General features: G+C 42.4%; 1 protein-coding gene across 9 annotated transcripts in view; it reads right to left on the bottom strand.

Annotated features, from left to right (window-relative positions):
• Positions 1–572: 572 nt before the first annotated feature.
• Positions 573–18,100, bottom strand: part of ITSN2 (intersectin 2) — a 119,491-nt gene continuing 101,963 nt past the window's right edge. For all 9 annotated transcript variants that reach the window (XM_038393585.2, XM_038393583.2, XM_038393581.2 and 6 more), the window contains 11 exons: positions 17,180–17,301; positions 12,470–12,576; positions 10,994–11,177; positions 9,672–9,770; positions 9,302–9,469; positions 8,345–8,557; positions 7,249–7,370; positions 3,764–3,846; positions 3,371–3,454; positions 2,784–2,957; positions 573–1,256 (listed from right to left, as the gene is read on the bottom strand). In XM_038393585.2, coding sequence (XP_038249513.1) covers positions 1,099–1,256; positions 2,784–2,957; positions 3,371–3,454; positions 3,764–3,846; positions 7,249–7,370; positions 8,345–8,557; positions 9,302–9,469; positions 9,672–9,770; positions 10,994–11,177; positions 12,470–12,576; positions 17,180–17,301 — 1,514 coding nt within the window. In that variant the 3' untranslated portion in view covers positions 573–1,098. The remainder of the gene's footprint in view (positions 1,257–2,783; positions 2,958–3,370; positions 3,455–3,763; positions 3,847–7,248; positions 7,371–8,344; positions 8,558–9,301; positions 9,470–9,671; positions 9,771–10,993; positions 11,178–12,469; positions 12,577–17,179; positions 17,302–18,100) is intronic.

Raw genomic sequence — 18,100 nt, 5'->3', positions numbered from 1 at the left:
GAAAAACAAACCCCCTTTTACCATTCCTGATTTTCATGTGGGGAGGAAGATTTTGCTTGCAACAAATTTCAGTTCTACAAACCCCTATGGGATTAGCAGTTCCCATAGCAAACAAAATTTACATTTTAATAGTCTTTCCTTGAATTTAGTCCTTGTAAGTTACTTCCCATTATTTCCCATTCACCTGTACAATAAAATATATTTTTTAAAAATCAATATGCATCAGTAAATATATGTAGACAAATTACATTAATAAACTTATATTTTTCACTCTGTATGTACATGTTGGCAATGACAAAGCATAAAGATACACATCCCACGGAAATCTGCAAAACCAAGTAATTTTACACAAATAATTTAGGAAAATTAAAAGTTGAAAAATATTCTTCCACATTATTGTAGGTCACACACAGTATTTAAAATAAATCATTTTTTCTACTTACTCTTTTTAACCACATTGTCTCTGCCAGAAGTGATTAATACAACTGAACCAGAAAGAAAAATCAAGTTGCAATTTCTTATTCAGTGCAGAACTGTTTCAAGTAAAGAACTGCATTTGATTTTTTTTTTTAAAAGAACATACAGCATTTTAGAGCCTCTACAAGTGCGAAGGCTTCAGCATTTAATCCCTATAATTAACACCCTGAGAAGGGAATATTCCAGTGGATATCACTTTTCAGATTTCAAATGGAATGATTCTAGCCTTCAACTAAACCATTCCTCAGTCTATATGTTAGACTAAGTGGTAACATTATATATACACATACATTTTGATGCCAATATACTATTTAATACTTTTTATGGCCCTGAAAATGGAAACATTGGCATCTGCACACAACAAAAATGTCAATATTAATCAACAAAAAGGCACTGAGCTACAGTATCTTATATACAGTAAATTTTGCATTTGCATAGACCACCAGCAATTTAAGACTCAGCAAAGAAATCATATACAACGGATAATTAGGAAGAGTGATGATGCAACAGGAATTCTTGCTCAGTAACTGGCTTGGGGTGATGAATGAGTTGTAAAATGCTTTCAGCTCTGGTGGAGGTGGCCAAGCTGTCAGCTTTGTCTTTTAAAATAAAAATGTTTTCTTAAAGGAGTGTTTTCTGCTCAAAGAGCTGCAAATCAAAGCGGACCCAAACCTCCCCTGTTGGAACCTCATGCAGCAGTAAACGTTTAGTTGTAGGTCCCTTGCTCTCCTGTTCTGTTCTGATTTTTGCTACTGGAACTTCAGTGCGACCCAAGAAATCTGTTGAACAATGTAAGTGAACAGCATTAGCTATAAATGTTAGATTAGAAAACCTGAGCAAACAAGGCAAGCACTAACATTAGACAAGCATTTAGAATGGCTTAATAGGTCTATGTAATATAAAGAGAAGTGGACACCTATCACAGATGTCAGAGCTGAGAAGGACCTCTTGGATCATCACCTAGTGCTCAAGAGTTTCTCAATGTGCCTAGGGCACTTTCCTTGGTATCCCCTAGCCATGACTACTTCCCATAGTAAGATTACCTCATGTTCTGGGAGTCCCTAAGCTTGTGTCTGCCAGAAGCTGGGACTGGAAAACAGGGTATGGATCACTTGATAATTGCCCTGTTCTGTTCAATCCCTCTGATATATCTGGCACTGGCCACTGTTGGAGATGGAATATTGGGCTAGATGGACCATTGGTCTGATCCAATATGGCCATTCTTACATTAGGCAATTCAGTTGTTCCCATTACTGTTAATGTATTTATCATATAAGGCTTGAATTTTTATGGGTGTAGTAACTCCCAGTCATAGGAAGTAAGAATGATACTAAAGAGTAACACCTCAGCAAGCACAAGCCTACTGCTCAGCCAGTGTAATCATCCTGCACAACTGAGAAGATGAAAGGGACTTTTTGCTAGATAGAGTTCTAGAAGCACAGAACTAAAAAATATTAGAAGTGATACTTTCCACTTATGTCTTTGGTCTAAGGATCTCAAAATGCTTCACAAACATCAGTTCATTTCTGATACCTCCCTTTCAAATACAAATATTCTCATTTTACAGATGGAGACAGAAGCTAAGTGACTTGCCCTAGTTTTCACAATGAATCAGTTGCTGTGCCAAGAAGAAAACCAAGGTGTTTAACTGCCTTAACTCAGCCACTTTTAATTAGATTTATATATTTTATCCTCTCCATGAGGAATGATGATTCTGAACAGTAGTCCTACAGGCATGTTTACAAGGATACAGTTTTCATCCTGACAACCTCATGCATATTGCTATAGTACACAGTAGTACCGCATGTATAAAAGTAAGGTTCTACCTTGAAATGTCACTAAAAATGGCACTGGGAGGTCCCCTGTTTATTGTGAGTTAATGATTTCCGTATCAAATGTGCTCAGCTTACAGGTAAAAAAATGGTTTTTGTAACTGCCAGCTCTGCCAGTGTAACCTCGGATCTGAGACTCAAGCTGAGTTCTTTCTCATGCATCACAACCAGCAATGAAGGGAACATATTCTGCCTTCAGTGACACTTCTTCAGCCCCATTTTCCTCCAGGGCCTTAGACAGGTGTAACAGACTGAAAAGAAACAATTCTGTTGCTGATGGACAAGACTGAATAGAATCCAGCTTGATCACCCAGAGCTGTGTTGACTTTGCCTAACATACCTAGTGAGTAAGAATGTCTTTTCCTCAGAGTGGGACCACACGTTAAGCCCTCGTGGCTATTTGGGAAGAAAACATGCAGCACAATCAAAATGATCAGAGAATTCTCCATGTCCTGAAAAAATGTTTATACCTACCATCAGGTGAGAACTGATCCCGGTCAAACATGGTGATACACAGCACATCCTGATAAAGGTCCTTAATGAAGAACTGACAATTGAAGTTCCACCTAGGGTTCAAAGTGTCCTGCAGCGTCCTGGTGGAATAGCTCTGCGACCCCATGCTGATTTCACAATACGGATTGCTTTTCCCTAAGCATAGAACAAATGGTGAAATGCTTTTCCCTAAGCAGCTCTAGTACTGAAGAATCTTTATTAATAGCAACACACAAAAGAACCAGACCACAGCCAAGGCTCTCTCACGTTTCTCTTGTTCTTCATCTTATTCTTCAAAGTAAAAATCTTCCTCAGAGGCTGGATTTACACAAATGTACAAAAACCTCTCTCCTATTGTGACTGCTCTTTGAAGGTGCATTCTGCGCTGCCATCCCAAAAGCTTGGATTAGGCAAGAACTTATTCACTAGTACAGCAGAAGGATGTTACACCATTGCATCCCTGAGAGCCACATGCAGAGGCTGTCACTGAAATCTGCACTTTTGCTTGACTCAATGAACTCTTAACCCGCCTCTTTGAATGTACTAGCCTTCCACCACTAAATTATTACCATTAGGTTTACAGGCTTTCAACTCTGTAGCTTCAATCACATGTACCATCAAGCGTCCTATCCCTGAGCTCTTCTGTGAGCGTGCTGGAAAAGAAAATCAGAATTAATAAACAGCTTGACAGTACAAATAAAACTGGCAACAATATTACTTTAATTTGTCCCATTTGGAACAAGTGATGTAGTCAGTTGATATGCAGAGACCCTTTCTATTAATACACGAGTTACACACTCAGCCATCCAATAGCACCTACACTCCCAGTCAAGAGTTAATCGTTTGGAAGAGGGACATTAGCTCAACCATCTTGGAAGCTGCTTCCGCAAGAGAAGACCCTGAAATCCCTCCAGGCACACGAGAGCTCTGCACCCTTTTAGGCCAGCGCCCACATTTTGTACCTTGATAAGCTTTTTCCCGTTTCTTCTTCTCGGTTTCGATATACTGCTCTGATGCTCCTTTGATCTTCTGGACCCAGGCTGTCCTGTGAAAATTAATCCCTGCAGAGTCACTTTGGAGCCAAGAATCTTGCTCATTATTCCAGCAACACTTAATAAATCTCATGGTCTTTAATTCAAGTCACATTTTTTTGTTCTCTTCTTTTGAGATGATCTGATCTGAGGTCTCCTTGACCACAAGGGTCCCACCATCATCTATTCATTTGATGCAAAATTATGGCTAACTGTAAATGGATACATCCAGGAACAAAGACTGTAGCCAGTCCTTACAGGACAGGGGACTCTGTCCTGGGAAACAGCGACTCTGAAAAAGATTTGGGGGTTGTAGAGGATAATCAGCTGAACATGACCTCCCAGTGTGACACTATGACCAGAAAAGCTCATGTGATCCTGAGATGCATAAAGAAGAATCTCAAGCACAAATAGAGAGGTTATTTTACCTCTGTATTTGGCACTGGTGCGACTGCTGCTGGAATAGTGGTGCCCACAATTCAAGAAGGATGTTGATAAATTGGAGGGGGTTCAGAGAAGAGCCATGAGAATGATTATGAGACTGGAAAACCTGCTTCATAGTGATATACCAATTAGATTGAGCTCTTGGAGTCTAACAAAGTGAAGGTTAGGCTGTGCTCCCTCCTTTATGGGCTTTGTGAAGGTGCCTCTGTGGCCATCTTTGGAGTAAGGGGACCTAGCAAAGGCTTGGTCCATTGCCCCCAACTACCATGGGAAATAGTCAGAGAAATGGTCTCTTGCCTACCTGACCCAGACCAGAGCAGTGGCACCAGCCCTCTCCTTAGCTAGTATGTGTGCTCTGGTACTGGTATGTGGGGTGCATAGAGATGAGTGGCGTGAATCTCACGGAGACTGAGAATTTTGCAATCGGTTTTATGGAGAACAATGTTTTTAGTTTCAGAGTAGCAGCCGTGTTAGTCTGTATTCGCAAAAAGAAAAGGAGTACTTGTGGCACCTTAGAGACTAACAAATTTGTTAGTCTCTAAGGTGCCACAAGTACTCCTTTTCTTTTTGCGAATGTTTTTAGTGCAATTTAAACCTTCTCCAAAGGGTGACTCAGTTTTACGCAATATGTTGGTCTAGACAAAGAGAAGCCTGTGCTAATTATGTATCAGGAAAAGGACATGACCTAAAAATTAGGTTGGCACATGTGGGTTACCTATACATGGGATATTACACACAAAACCACTATGTTAAAAAAACATTAAGATGGCAAAGTAAAGCACTCAAGAGTTAGGAAATGCCACAGTTAGGGTTGCCCATGCACCCTTAGGTCAGTCCCCTTGTCTGTCTACTCTACATTATGATATGGTCTTTAACTTTTTGATCACATACTACTTTTTCCTCAGGCCCTCTAACTGGAGTGGTTGACAGTGCATCCTTAACAATTTTCTTTTAACATGATTTTTTGTGTTTAATTTCCTAGGTTTTGAAAAAAGCAAACTGAAAAAAATGATTTCCACTAGCTGGCATCATATTGATACACGAGTCATCAGTAGGGTTGAAACCTTTAGATCCACCACACAGACCTCTTCCATTTTAGCTAATGGCGTTACGGATAGCAGTAATAAGTTTTCATCCTCTGTGTGGAACAGCACTAGAGGGAATTGGACACAGACTGCCAGTGGGTTACACAGATATTTGCTGACAGCGGAGATATGGTGAGACTCAGGGATTTTGGGTTCCATTCCAGGCTCTAGAAGGGAGTGTGCTCTTGTGGGCACAGATTTTTCTACCTACTCTGCAAAGCTTGACCCCTTCTGCCCCATCCCCCCTCAAACCTGTCTGTTAGCGGGCAACCCCAACCTGAAGCATGCTCCTGTGGCAGACCACCTCAGTTTCCCTTCTTCAGAGTCCCCAGTAACTCCACACCAGGCTCTCTTGCCTCAAGAATACCCCTCCTAGTGGCTAGCTTCTTACAAAACATTGATTGCGCAAACAATCCAAAACATAGGTCCCAAAACATAGTTCATGTAGCACCACAGTGCAAGTGGTCTATCAAATCCCAATACACCTCATCCACTGACCTAACAAATACCCCATCCCAGTGTCTTCTGCCACACCCAGACTCTGTCCATCCTCTTCTGTCCCCCAGCCCTTCCAACTGGAGTGCAACCCTCCTCTTCCCAGAGCAAACCCCACAGCCTTTCTGGTGGGAGATCATCCTCACCAGGGAAGCATCCTTTACTCCTCCTGGCTCTCTTACTGTTTCCCCAGCTCCAGCTCTCCAGATATGGAGATGCCAATGGATAAGTGACTTTGCTGCTCCTCTGCCTTCAGCCCTCTCTGGCCCTCAGCTTCAGCTCTCCAGCTTAGACGTCAGGAGGCACCTCCCTCTGCTGCTGTGACTTTCAGCCCTTTGGATCTGGGAAGTCAGCCAGTGAACCCCTCTTGCTGCTCTCCTGCCTTCTCCCAGGAACCAACTACAGGTTCCTTCAGGGTCCTCTCAGTAATCCTGGTATTTGTCAACTCTCACCTGCCCCTTTTCCTGGCTGATTCCTGCTGTTTCTGCCTCCAACTTACTAAATCTTCTCCCCGTAGAGCAAAAGTGACCTTATTTAAGCCCAATTAGGAGGCAGCTAATACATCACACTTCCTCTTAAATGATCAGTGTCACTCTGTGACACTGTCCTTGTCCCAGTCCTGTCTTTTCTCCACCCTTAGATCCTTGTCCCAGTCTCATTCTCCTTCCTTCCTGAGTCCCAGTCTCACTCCTGAGGCTTCTGGAAATCCAAGTCTCCTGGCCCAGCCAGTCCTCCTCATCCAACCTCAGTCCTCCTCCTCCCTCCAGCTTCTTGTTTCAGTCTCTTTGCCAAGCGAAAATGCTTCCCCATTATGAACTGCTGGCTCATATTAAATACTCAGTGGGATCATGGAACAAGCCGATTATCCTTTGAGACACCAGCCTTTCAGCAGACAAAAATGTTGCTAAGATGAGCTGATGGCTTATTACGAAGACCCTCCTCCCACACCAGCTTGCAACTCCACTGACTTCAAAGCAGTTTATCCTGATTTAGACCAGTATGATGAGGGCAAAACAGGCTCTCTCTGTACTTGCAGGTGAGAAACTTATTTACAAGTCCACTGTGTGTTCCGAGTCCAGAAGAAAGCCCTCTGAATTGACAGACAAATCTTTCAGACTTGGTAGGGAGCCATCTCTGGGCTGAACGCTCACTATGGATCTGATCTAACACTCAGTGAGTCAATAGAAAGTTTCCCCATGCCTTCAGCTTGTCCATGTGTGTCTGAAGTGAGTTCTGCACGGTGTAAGCACTCCCACATTAGTGTACAGAGGAGTAACCTGGTAGAAGTTCTGCTGCCCTGAAACTGCAAAGAGCCACTGGAGTGTCTGGCTTAACCACTTTTTTTCTTCCACCCACCAAGGCCCCAAAAGGCTCAGCATTTCCGGTACTCACCTCTCATTAATATTGTCTGTTTTTAGCGTGTAGACTCTGTCAATGTGAGAGATATGGAAAACTGGCTCATCACTCGAAGGGTCGGTTGGCAATTTCACTAAGACTTCATTAAGGAAAACAGGCTGAAAGACATACAGGAAAGGCAAACCTCGCTGTGGCAAACTCACTGTGATGATAAGCAGAAACAAAACTATGATATTTAAATACATCTTCTTTTGCTAAAGAAAGTGAACATCCCTCTCAGGACACCAGAAAAACAGAGAGATCAAGATTTAAAGATTTTAGAAACTCTTTCTAGGACTAAGAGATAAACCAGCGAATACAGGGCTAAAACACACTCTTGGCTACCTAAGAAAATTGCTTTATGAAAAGGGAAGAGCTGTATAAGCAGAGAGACAGCATGGACGAATGCAAGACTGGGAAACAGGAGTTCCTGCTTTTTACTCCCAACTTGATCACAGACTTAGTGTGTGGCTTTGGGCAAACCACTTAACCTCTCAGCATCTTAGGTTTCCCCCATCAGAAAATAAGGGTACTTGCCTACCCCCCTCAGGAGCACTGTGAGCACTCATTGGGAAGCATTCAGGAGTTGGACCCAGATGCCCACATTTTCAAGTACAGGGGACTAAAGTTAGGCTCACAAGTCAACATTTAGAGTCCTAAATAAGTGGCCTAATTTTCAAAAACACTGAGCACCATGCACCTTGTCTTCAAAAATCAGTGAATGAATGAATATTAATGTGGATTTAGGACCCTCGCCTCAGGTTCCTGTTTCAGACCAGATTGGCCAGGGTACTGTGGAGGTACTTGACTATGAAGCAGAGGGAGGATTTTATAAAATTGATGCAAGGGGCTCTCTCTTCAGCATACTCACATTTCTTGAATAGGGATTGTTTGTCCACTGAGAGAAAATCCCCACATAGTCAACGTTCAGTCCCAATGAATGAAAATTACAGCCAATACAGTCGAAACTGTGCAATACTCAGTAGAACCGTGAATAATCAAGCAGCAATAGATAATGTATCACCACAGAGAGAGAGAACAGGATTCCTGTTAAGAGATCAAGAACTACTGATTTGCTTTTTAATTCACTCACCATTTTATACATTTTGAACTGAGAGTGGGACTTGGGGCTGAACAGTTTATCTGACCCTGAAGAAACAAACTGCTTGACCATGTAGGTAAGGAGCAGGAAGTCATTGAAGAGGAAGCCATATAGTTCCTTATTGCTCTTTGTTTTGTAGAGCTTGCCGCTGTGCAGGAGCTTTCGGGGACCCAGGCAGTTTGTAATGGAGTTGAAAATCGGTTGCTAAGACAGATATAATCAATATGTGAGTAGCAGCAGCAGCTGGGTATTGTGTACATCATTTCCTGATTGTCTTTGGAGTGATTATTGGTTATGACCCTAAAAATCCTACTCACTTTGTTTAATGCAGGCAGAATTCTTGTGTATTTCCCCTAGTAGTTTACAGTACATGGGAAAGAATCCTAGCAAGTCTTAAGAGAAGTCAACTTCCTTATAATCTGTAGTGGGTTTCAGCCCTATTCTCAATGAAAAACATTAGTTTAAGGGCCGGTGAGCTGAAACTTTTCTCTAGTGGCTGCCTCTCTTGTGCTCGAGAATTAAGTTTAAAAATAGTTTCTAGGCTCTTATTGTTGTGAAGAAAAACTTCAAAAACATGGACAAAGAGTAATACCACGTAGGAACATCTGCCTCAGTCTGCTGGCAGCTTAAGCAAATTCTGAAGAGTGGGAAATTGCTTCAGTTAATGTTAACTGAAGTTTAATGATACAAGTTTAAAATGTCAGCAATTTCATTGCTGCTCAAAGCAGGCAAGAAAGGTGAGGGATAATCATATTATGGATATTCACACAATCTAGTGAGTGGTGTCTGCCTTTGAGATCACAAGTGGGTAGAGCTCAGGTGACGTTAGCTGGCAGAACATGCTACTACCACTTATTTTTTCCTGGTTTCTGTGTAAATTAACTTTAAAAGGCTCTACATTACACCCCTATCTATGCCAGCCACCCAAGCACTAGCTAAGCCAGTTACCTCAGCAAGTCCTTCACACTGTACATGGGACTGAATCCACTCCAGCCTGTCTGAGTTCTCTTTCTCACGCACGCCTTCATTAACTTGAGAACACAGCTCCTCTGCACGTTCCAAGGCAAGCTTGAGATTACTGTGATCTGGGTGGTTTTCCGGGGTATTCTCCAGAATCTGGTTGGGATCAGAAGGGAGGAAACAGAAACAGACAGAGATAAAACCCAGGTAAGGATAGGCGCCAGATGTGATACACTAATAAAGAAATCCTTATTACATAACAATGCTTTCTCTGTTTTTGCAACCGCAGTTATACTGCTACAGAAATCAAATTTAAAATGCTACAGGATTCAGAATTTTACAAGCCCAGGATACTCACACTCTTTATGAGCAGAGGGTAGCGTGTAATTCTCTGCATAGGTTTCAGCAGGAAGCTGGAGAGTGGCATTCCTTTACAGCGAGGGTCAGAGGCTAGTTTCTATGGTGTAATCCAGAGACATTGCATTACTGATCAAGAAATAAAAGTAACTGCACTGAACAGTGCCTGATGGAATAAATCTTCCCTGTTACTGCAAGAAATCCTAGAGCTGATCTAGGTGAAAAATCACAGTGCATTTACATTTAGAACCAATGGCAAAGAATTACAGAACTGTCATTCGACTGAGGGTATGTCTACTCTACACTTCAATTAAAAACCTGCGGCTGGCCCACGCCAGCTGACTCAGGGTCCCAGGGCTTGGGCTAAGGGGCTCTTTAACTGCGGTGTAGATGTTCAGGCTCGGGCTGGAGCCCAGCCTCCAAGACCATGTGAGGTGGGAGGCTCCCAGAACTTGGACTACAGCCTGAGCCTGAACGTTTACACTGCAATTAAACAGCAGCATAGTCCCAGCCCCGTGAGCTCCAGTCAGCTGCCCCAAGCCAGCAACTGGTGGCTAATTTCAGTGTAGACAAACCCTGAGACACTCTGCCAACTTAAGCCAGGAAAGCGAAGCTCCTGCAGTCACCAAAATCCTGTCATTTAAAGCTGACTTCGTTTTTATTTTACATAAGGATCCGGGAGAGTTTGTTTAAAAAAAGCCCCCAAACTCTGTGTCAAATGTTTGGGTATTTCCCCCTTCGCTGCTGATTGCCCTTCATCGAAGACATCTCATCAGTGGAGCTGCGGCAGCAGTTCCTTACTCTTAGTTATTTTATGTAATGTTATGCTCTCTGTTCGCCTCATGGCGCATGTCTCACTTTTGTGAAGTCCTTGCACCTATAGCAATCACAAGGTCCAAAACAGCACAATCCAGCAACAGCTCATTGATTTTGCCAGTTATACAGGGTGTTTAAAAGCCTTGCAGTCCAAATCAATCAATTCCAACCTCTTTTGTAGCATGAATCTTGAAAGAAAGGCAAACACAAGCACTGTAACTTTGAAGGTGCAGCAACTATGCTGGATTAATGTAAAGCAGTGAAATGGAAAATGGAATAAAACACTCGCAAGGGAACAAGACCGAAGAACATGTTCTATAGCAACTGTCACTGAATGTTAACACTATCCGCATATCAGATTCATAGGAAAGCAGAGGATTTTATCTATGCATGAAGGATTCTGAAGTCCTGGATTTTTGTGGTCAAGCCAACCTTTCGTTGGACAGGCTTTTGAACGTGCCCTGCCATCAGGGGAAAGGAAACAGGGATCCAATATGAATAGAATACCTTTAAGAAGTCTTTGAACTCTGTTTCTTCATCTGTTTTCCGTTGCAGCAATGCAGCTCCATTGAGCTGGCAACTGCAAAATCTGATGTAGGCCTGCATGTGAGAGAGCTCTGCAGCCAGGATGTCCCCAATCATCTGCACCGGCATTTTTTCTCCTCCTGTCTTCTTACGCACACGCAGGGCTCTGCAGAGGAGAGAATTTCACAGTTTGACTCTGTAATGCAGAAGTGGCCTAATCCTGGAGTCTCAGAATTTCCATCTGTCAGACAGGTGGATTCCTGATTCCACTCAATATCACTGAGTTCCTACAGAAAAAAAACCTCCCTTCCAGCATTGTTAAGCCTCGGATGCATCACAACTCTGACTGAATGCTGGCACCACATGCTGTACTGACAGACTTGAACAACAGATGTAGATTGCTGAGGAAGTGATATCTGAAACAATGGGAATGCTTCTCCCTCCCCTTCAAGGCGTTTTTGGACAAACAGTGCAACCACTGGTCTCCACAGACTTATAGACTTTAAGGTCAGAAGGGACCATCATGATCATCTAGTCTAGGGATTCTTAAAATTTTTTTTGCCGGAATCCCCTTTGAAAATATTTCAGGTTGTGACAACCCCCCGCCCCCACAAAAGTGACGACTTCCCCCACCTCCTGCCATAGCATGCCACCTTTGCTTCTGTGCTGCGGCTGTCGGTGACACTGCCTTCAGAGCTGGACCCAGCCAGCAGCTGCTGCTCTCAAGACCTTTCTACAATAGTCTGACCTTTTAGGTCGGATGTCCAGTTTGAGAAATGCTGATTTAACCCTGCACATGCCTATAGCATCATCCCACCTTATCGTAAATAATTAACAGATTTGTCATTGCAAAAATTCACTCTCAGAAAACTCTGAAAAACATGTTATATATATTTTCCTCACATATTTTTCATTTCTAAGGCCCTCCGTTAAAAGTTCACCTGCTCCCGTTCTTTGTTCCTTTCCCTCTCATAACCCTTTCTTTGTGACATTATACTTAAATGCTCTGAATTGACATCGCAGGATTAACAAGTGGGAAATAATCAGCAGGAGCAGAAACACTGAGGACTTGTCTACACTTAAAATGCTACAGAGGCACAGCTGCGCTGCTGTAGTGCTTCAGTGTAGACACTACTTACAGTGATAGGAGGGATTCTCCTGTCGGCGTAGGTAATTCACCTGCCCGAGAGGCGGTAGTTAGGTCGATGGAAGACTTCTTCCATTGACCTACCACCATCCACATGAGAACTTAGGTCGGCATAACTATGCTGCTCAGGGCTGTGGATTTTTCACATCCCTGATTGACGTATTATGCCAACCTAATTTTCTAGTATCTACCATGCCTTACAAGAAAACCAGTTCCTGTGGAGTGGAGTGGGAGAATACATTATTATTTTGGGGAAAGCTTAGACATTAGTGGGCTCTCATTTAGGAGGCACACATGCTAGCTGTACTCACTTAAGTAACTTTGTATTAGACATTATGAGCTCCTTCCAGTTAACAAAGATCAATCCCATTTCTTCTTCTGTGAGACAGCCTGATTCAGCCATTCGTTTCTGGAAAACCTACAATCAAAGAACAGACACGTGAGCAACTTCAAACACAGAGAAAGCAGAACATGGCCAGCTGTCTTTTCTTAAATTATTAATGGTTTGAAATTTAATGCACTGATGCATTCAGAACTTTGTGGTATCCACCCATTCATTTCTCCTGAGAATCACTGCAGACAAGCAAGCTCTTTAATGGAATTTTTTTCCAGGTCACTTCCTACAGATGCTTCCTGTGTGTTCTTATGGTTGCCCCTTCTTCCAACAGCAGTATTGCATTTTGACACCAGCATCACCTCTTTGCTAAGTGATAGCAGATGTCAGGGCCCTGCAGGTGGGCTTCACCATGGCAAAAACAATCAATGAGGCAGAGTCTGGATATACTCAAACATAACATTTACACATATACAGCCAGTCCCGGAACAGTGACAGTTAACTAGCATGCAGGTGAAGCCCTTCTTTCAGGAATCTCAGCCCAACACCAATGCCTGGTTTCTGGAGGGAAACTCTGCCTATCTAGATCTCTCTCATAAGTACTTATATGGCTCCATATGGTCACACCGGAGGTTTATGGCAGAGCTGGGAACTGAGCCCAGCTCTTCCAGGTCCTAGGCTATTGCCCTAACCACAGACCATCCTTGCTTCAAGAATTTAATCTAATCAGAGCCCAGAGAGGAGAGTATACTCTGCTGGTGCTTGCACAGCTCCTGTCCAAGAACCCACCACCTTTACACAGAACTTTGCATAACCCAAACTATCACCATCACAGCATGGCTTCCTAAGACTTAACTTTTGCTCACACACTAAGAAAAAATAATTTGGAAGACTACATGCAGCAGCACCTCCTGGTGACACCTGCCATAATGCTATAATTAGAGAGACTGTCGGGGAGCAAACATTGCTTTCTCATGTGTAACATTCAGAAGAATTAAAGGATCCTAGATGCAATACAGCGAGAACTGGTAGGGCGGAAGCACACAGAAGATAGATAAGAACTGGAAAGAACCATTTCCCAATTTGAATTTATACCATGCAGAAACAGATTAATTCTACAAGAGACGGAGGAGGGAAAGCAAGTGGATTGGAACAAAGTAGAGGAAGACAGCAAAAAGCTCTCAATCTATAAAGCTCTTTGTTGGCTTGAGCCCTGCGTACCTTAAGATATCATGTCTCTTTGTAAAAAGAAAAGGAGTACTTGTGGCACCTCAGAGACTAACAAATTTATTTGAGCATAAGCTTTCGTGAGCTACAGCTCACTTCATCCGATGAAGTGAGCTGTAGCTCACGAAAGCTTATGCTCAAATAAATTTGTTAGTCTCTAAGGTGCCACAAGTACTCCTTTTCTTTTGCGAATACAGACTAACACGGCTGCTACTCTGAAACATGTCTCTTTGTGTAGTTGAAATCAACATTTGAATTTACAGTCCTGGAGGGGTTTGTCAGAGGACTGGGGCAGGGCACTGTAAGTAGTTGGCCCTAGACTCTGGAACTTGCTAACGTCTTAGAATGTCAGAGCATGAGCTCACTCTTTGGGGCTCACAGAACGTCCCAGATAACTCCTGAGGGAAAGAATTAGGAGGATTTCAGTATTACTATTGTGCCATCCTGGCCACTGTTTGATATGTACCGGTACTTATATAGTGTATTGTACATGCATCTAGAACCCTAAATGGGTGCAATTTGAAAAATCTGAATAGACAAATTAAAAACACCACAAAAGAATACTCCCCTACTAAGAGCACTGCCATGGTGAAGGGGCTCAAAGAGGCCCTAACTAGTGATAGGTGAACCTCTAGAGATTCAAAAGTTCAAATCAGAGCTTAGTAATGTCTCAGAAGTTTATCTAAATCTTTAAGGTCTGAAATGTAGCTCAAAATCTTACAAATCTGGCTTCTCTGAAATTTCCAAAATCCTTTAGCTTTGACAGATTCAGGAATATTGAGACTCAATGATGAGTTAGAGGCAATATTTCAATGTTTCTATTTCTTCTGCTCCCAGTGGATGTGAGAAGCACAGGGGAAAGCAGAATTAAAATAAAAATCCTGGAATTTTTGAGACACATAGTACACATCTTTACCCATGTATGGAATGAACACAGGAACCAGCACTCAAAGAAGAACAATCAGGTACAAACAATGTATAACTCATGGGTCAGTCAGTGCATGTAATGTTTCCCACTCTGAGCTCAATCCACAAAGAATGAGAGTCTGTTACGTTCCTCCCCTAACAAGAGTGCCTGGCTCTTTAGCTCAAGCTGCAGAGACTCATGCCTTCAGCTCTGGAAGGCTCTAGTTCAATTTGCAGCGTGTTGGTGGCAGTCACAAAGACACATCTGATCAGATACACCACAGTAAGTAAAAAGAAAGTAAACATTTCAACTCAAACACGGGTGGGCATGACTGAAGCAAGAACTTGAGTCCTAATCCAGAGTTGACATTGCTAACTGGGAAAGTAATGGCAATATCCTGGACAAAGCTTAAGTATCTGAGGAGCTCACTGTATTAAACATGCACATGATTATGTGTTAGTGTGGGATTGTATATAACTACTCTAGGAGAGGTAACTAATGTCAACTTTAGTAAGTGTTATGAGCTTCAAAGGGCTCTTTGAAATGCCATGCTAGAAACAAAGTAAGTGCTCCCCCTTAGAAATACTTGGAAGGAGGGGTAGGCAATGTCTCACTTGCAGACCCATCCTTTTGAAGCTGCACCCTGAGGAGAAACCCACTGTCTGCTGATCACCTGCTACATGAGGACCATACCAGAGGCCCAAACTACATGAAAGAATGACTGACAGATTCAGGCATGTGCTTGTGCTGAGCTAACAGCTGTTATGAACTTGTGACAACAGAAGAACTCCTTGTGCGGTTTAAAGGACTGTTCATGGGCTGGAGTCCTTGTTGGCATTGAGGTGATCTCTGGCAAGCTTATTAACAAGTGTGCAGGTTCTTGTATTGTTTTTAATGTGTTTTCTCTGTAATGTTTTTACGCTAACAATAAATGTGATTGTTTAGAAAGGGCTCTATGGTAAATTAACTGTCGGTAATTGTGCTGTTTATACCCTCCCGGGAGAAGGCTTAGTGAGCCAGTCTGTCTTGTTGGGGACTTGCCCCTCAGTAACCCACAGTGTAGGCAGGGAATGGTTGATCCTGGAAAAACCCTTGTCAGATGGGAGAGAGACACAGCTGGGGAGAAGAAGCCTAAGAGTTGGTGCCCTTGCTGGACCATGGAGGAGGAATACAGGTGCAGTTACCCTGAACTGTGATAGTTTCCCCTTCAGCCATGGGCATGTTGCTCAACCATTGCCTCTGTTTTCCCACTTATAAAATATAGGCAATACTTACCTATCCCATGCCGATAGTATGTGAGAACTAGTTAACATTTATAAAGCACTTTCACCTCTATAGACTATTCTGTTCTATATAGGTACTTATACTGAGCTCATCACCATAATATTTGAGTGCCTCAGACCAATGTTGAAGGTAAAGGGTGATACATAAATACTAAATACTAAGTCAGAAAGTCCTTTAGGAGAAAAGAGTTACTCAAGGGAGAGAAAATGCAGTATTTGCAAAAATATTTAAATTGCTTTTTTGCTTTAGGAACCACAACTGAGGGTAATGCCAGAGGGAAAGGGAGATTTTTCTAGGGGAAGAACATAAATACTGAAGCACCAGTGTAGTCCCAGAGCAAGCAATTCAGTAACTGGCTTGAATGAAATTTGGTAAGGCACTGGGGATAGGCTGGCTTCCTTCAAATATTCTGAAGATAACTCTGCAAGTTCTCCTGCTGCTATGTAAAAGATGACTACAGACAATAGCTGTCTAAGGGCTTGTCTGTGCGACACGGCATGGCGTGCCAGACAGGTGTGTTATGTAAAGTGCTCTAACTGCCCCACAGGACTACATTAATGTAAACTAGGTGCCTTTTACACCACGCCAGCAGGGTCTATATGGGACAGCTGGAACGCAACACATTAGAAAGCTCTAAAAATCACATGTCACTAGAGCACTTTGCCAGCACAATGTAGCCATGCACTGAGTGACAGAATAACAATTAATTGCACTGGTCTTACAATGCAAACTTGGCAGTTTTCCTTTAGAAAACATGGCAATTCTCAGTACTTGAAGAGTTGATATAATGAGAAAACATACTCTGCCATGTTGTATGTTATTAAAACATCAAAGCCTTCACATCTCTGGGCTGATCTTCACTACAGGGAGATGGATGCTGCTGCAATCGATGCAGCAGAGATCGATTTAGCGGGTCTAGTGAAGACCCGCTAAATTGATGGTAGAGCGCTCTCCAGTCGACCCCAGTACTCCAGCTCTCCAAGAGTAGGAGAAGTCGATTGGAGAGCATCTCCCGTCAAAGCAGCGCAGTGAAGACACCGGGGTAAGTTGACCTAAGCTACGTCGACTTCAGCTACGTTATTCACGTAGCTGGAGTAGCGTAACTTAGGTCGATTTACTCCTGTAGTGAAGACAAGCCCTACAACTGCATAGATTTACACCACTCAGCTATGAATCAAATGTCATAATGATCATCTGATAAGGACGAGACACTGAAGACTTTGCTATGACAGTTGTTTAAAACACCTTTTGTTTCCAAGTAACTCTCACCTCTAAGACAAGCTGAAGATCGTCCATGTACCTCTCTTCAGTCTGGATCAACTCATGAATATAGCCCTGTCTTTTCCTTTCCATAGGTTGCATAGTATCAAGAGTTTGGAGATCAGCACACCCTAGAAAAGTAAATATTTCAAGTCATTCAGGTCCTATTAAACTTGTAAGAGCTGATGCTTAGCTTATATAAATGGCTACAGTATTATGTACTTCAATGAAGCTACAATCATTTACCCAGCTGAGGCTCTAAACCCATAATACGTATAAAATGAATGTTGTCAGTAATGCTTACTTTTCTAAACCAAAAAAACTTGGTAATTCTCACAAAAAAGAGTGGTCTCATGTCTTAGCAAAAAAGAATAGATATATGTAGTAAATTCTCATATTACTCAGTCTTCGTTATTTTTATAACATACATAGTGGTCTCGTATTGTTCGATTTTCAAAAGCACTGAGCTCCTAGCACTCCAGCTGAAGTCAATGGGAGTTGCAAGTGATCCGAACCCCTGAAAATCAGGCCTTAAAATGACAGCACATTTGCCAAAATAGTTACTGCTCTTTGGTAACTGAAATCTCAGGTTTTCCACTGTTTAGAAAATACTGATATTTTAATAGCAGTGATTATATTACAGACCATTTACTAGTATACATGAAGCATTCAATAATTAGAACTCAACTGTACCTATTCATTAACGTTAAATACATTTTATGATGCAGTATCCTTGACTTAAAAACAGACAAACAAACAAGTTTAATCAATTAGGCCCTGCTTCAGCAAAGCTGGTAAGCATGTGATTAAGCACTTCACTCAATAGGGAAGGATTTAAACACATGCCTACACAGGAACAGCTACACTGAATCAGACCTGTGGATCTATCTTGTCTCTGGCCAGCATCAGATGCTTCAGAAAAGCAGCAAG

Source organism: Dermochelys coriacea, chromosome 3, assembly GCF_009764565.3.
Source record: "Dermochelys coriacea isolate rDerCor1 chromosome 3, rDerCor1.pri.v4, whole genome shotgun sequence".
In the NCBI taxonomy this organism is placed as follows: Eukaryota; Metazoa; Chordata; order Testudines; family Dermochelyidae; genus Dermochelys; species Dermochelys coriacea.
This window is presented reverse-complemented; position numbering and strand designations above follow the sequence as displayed.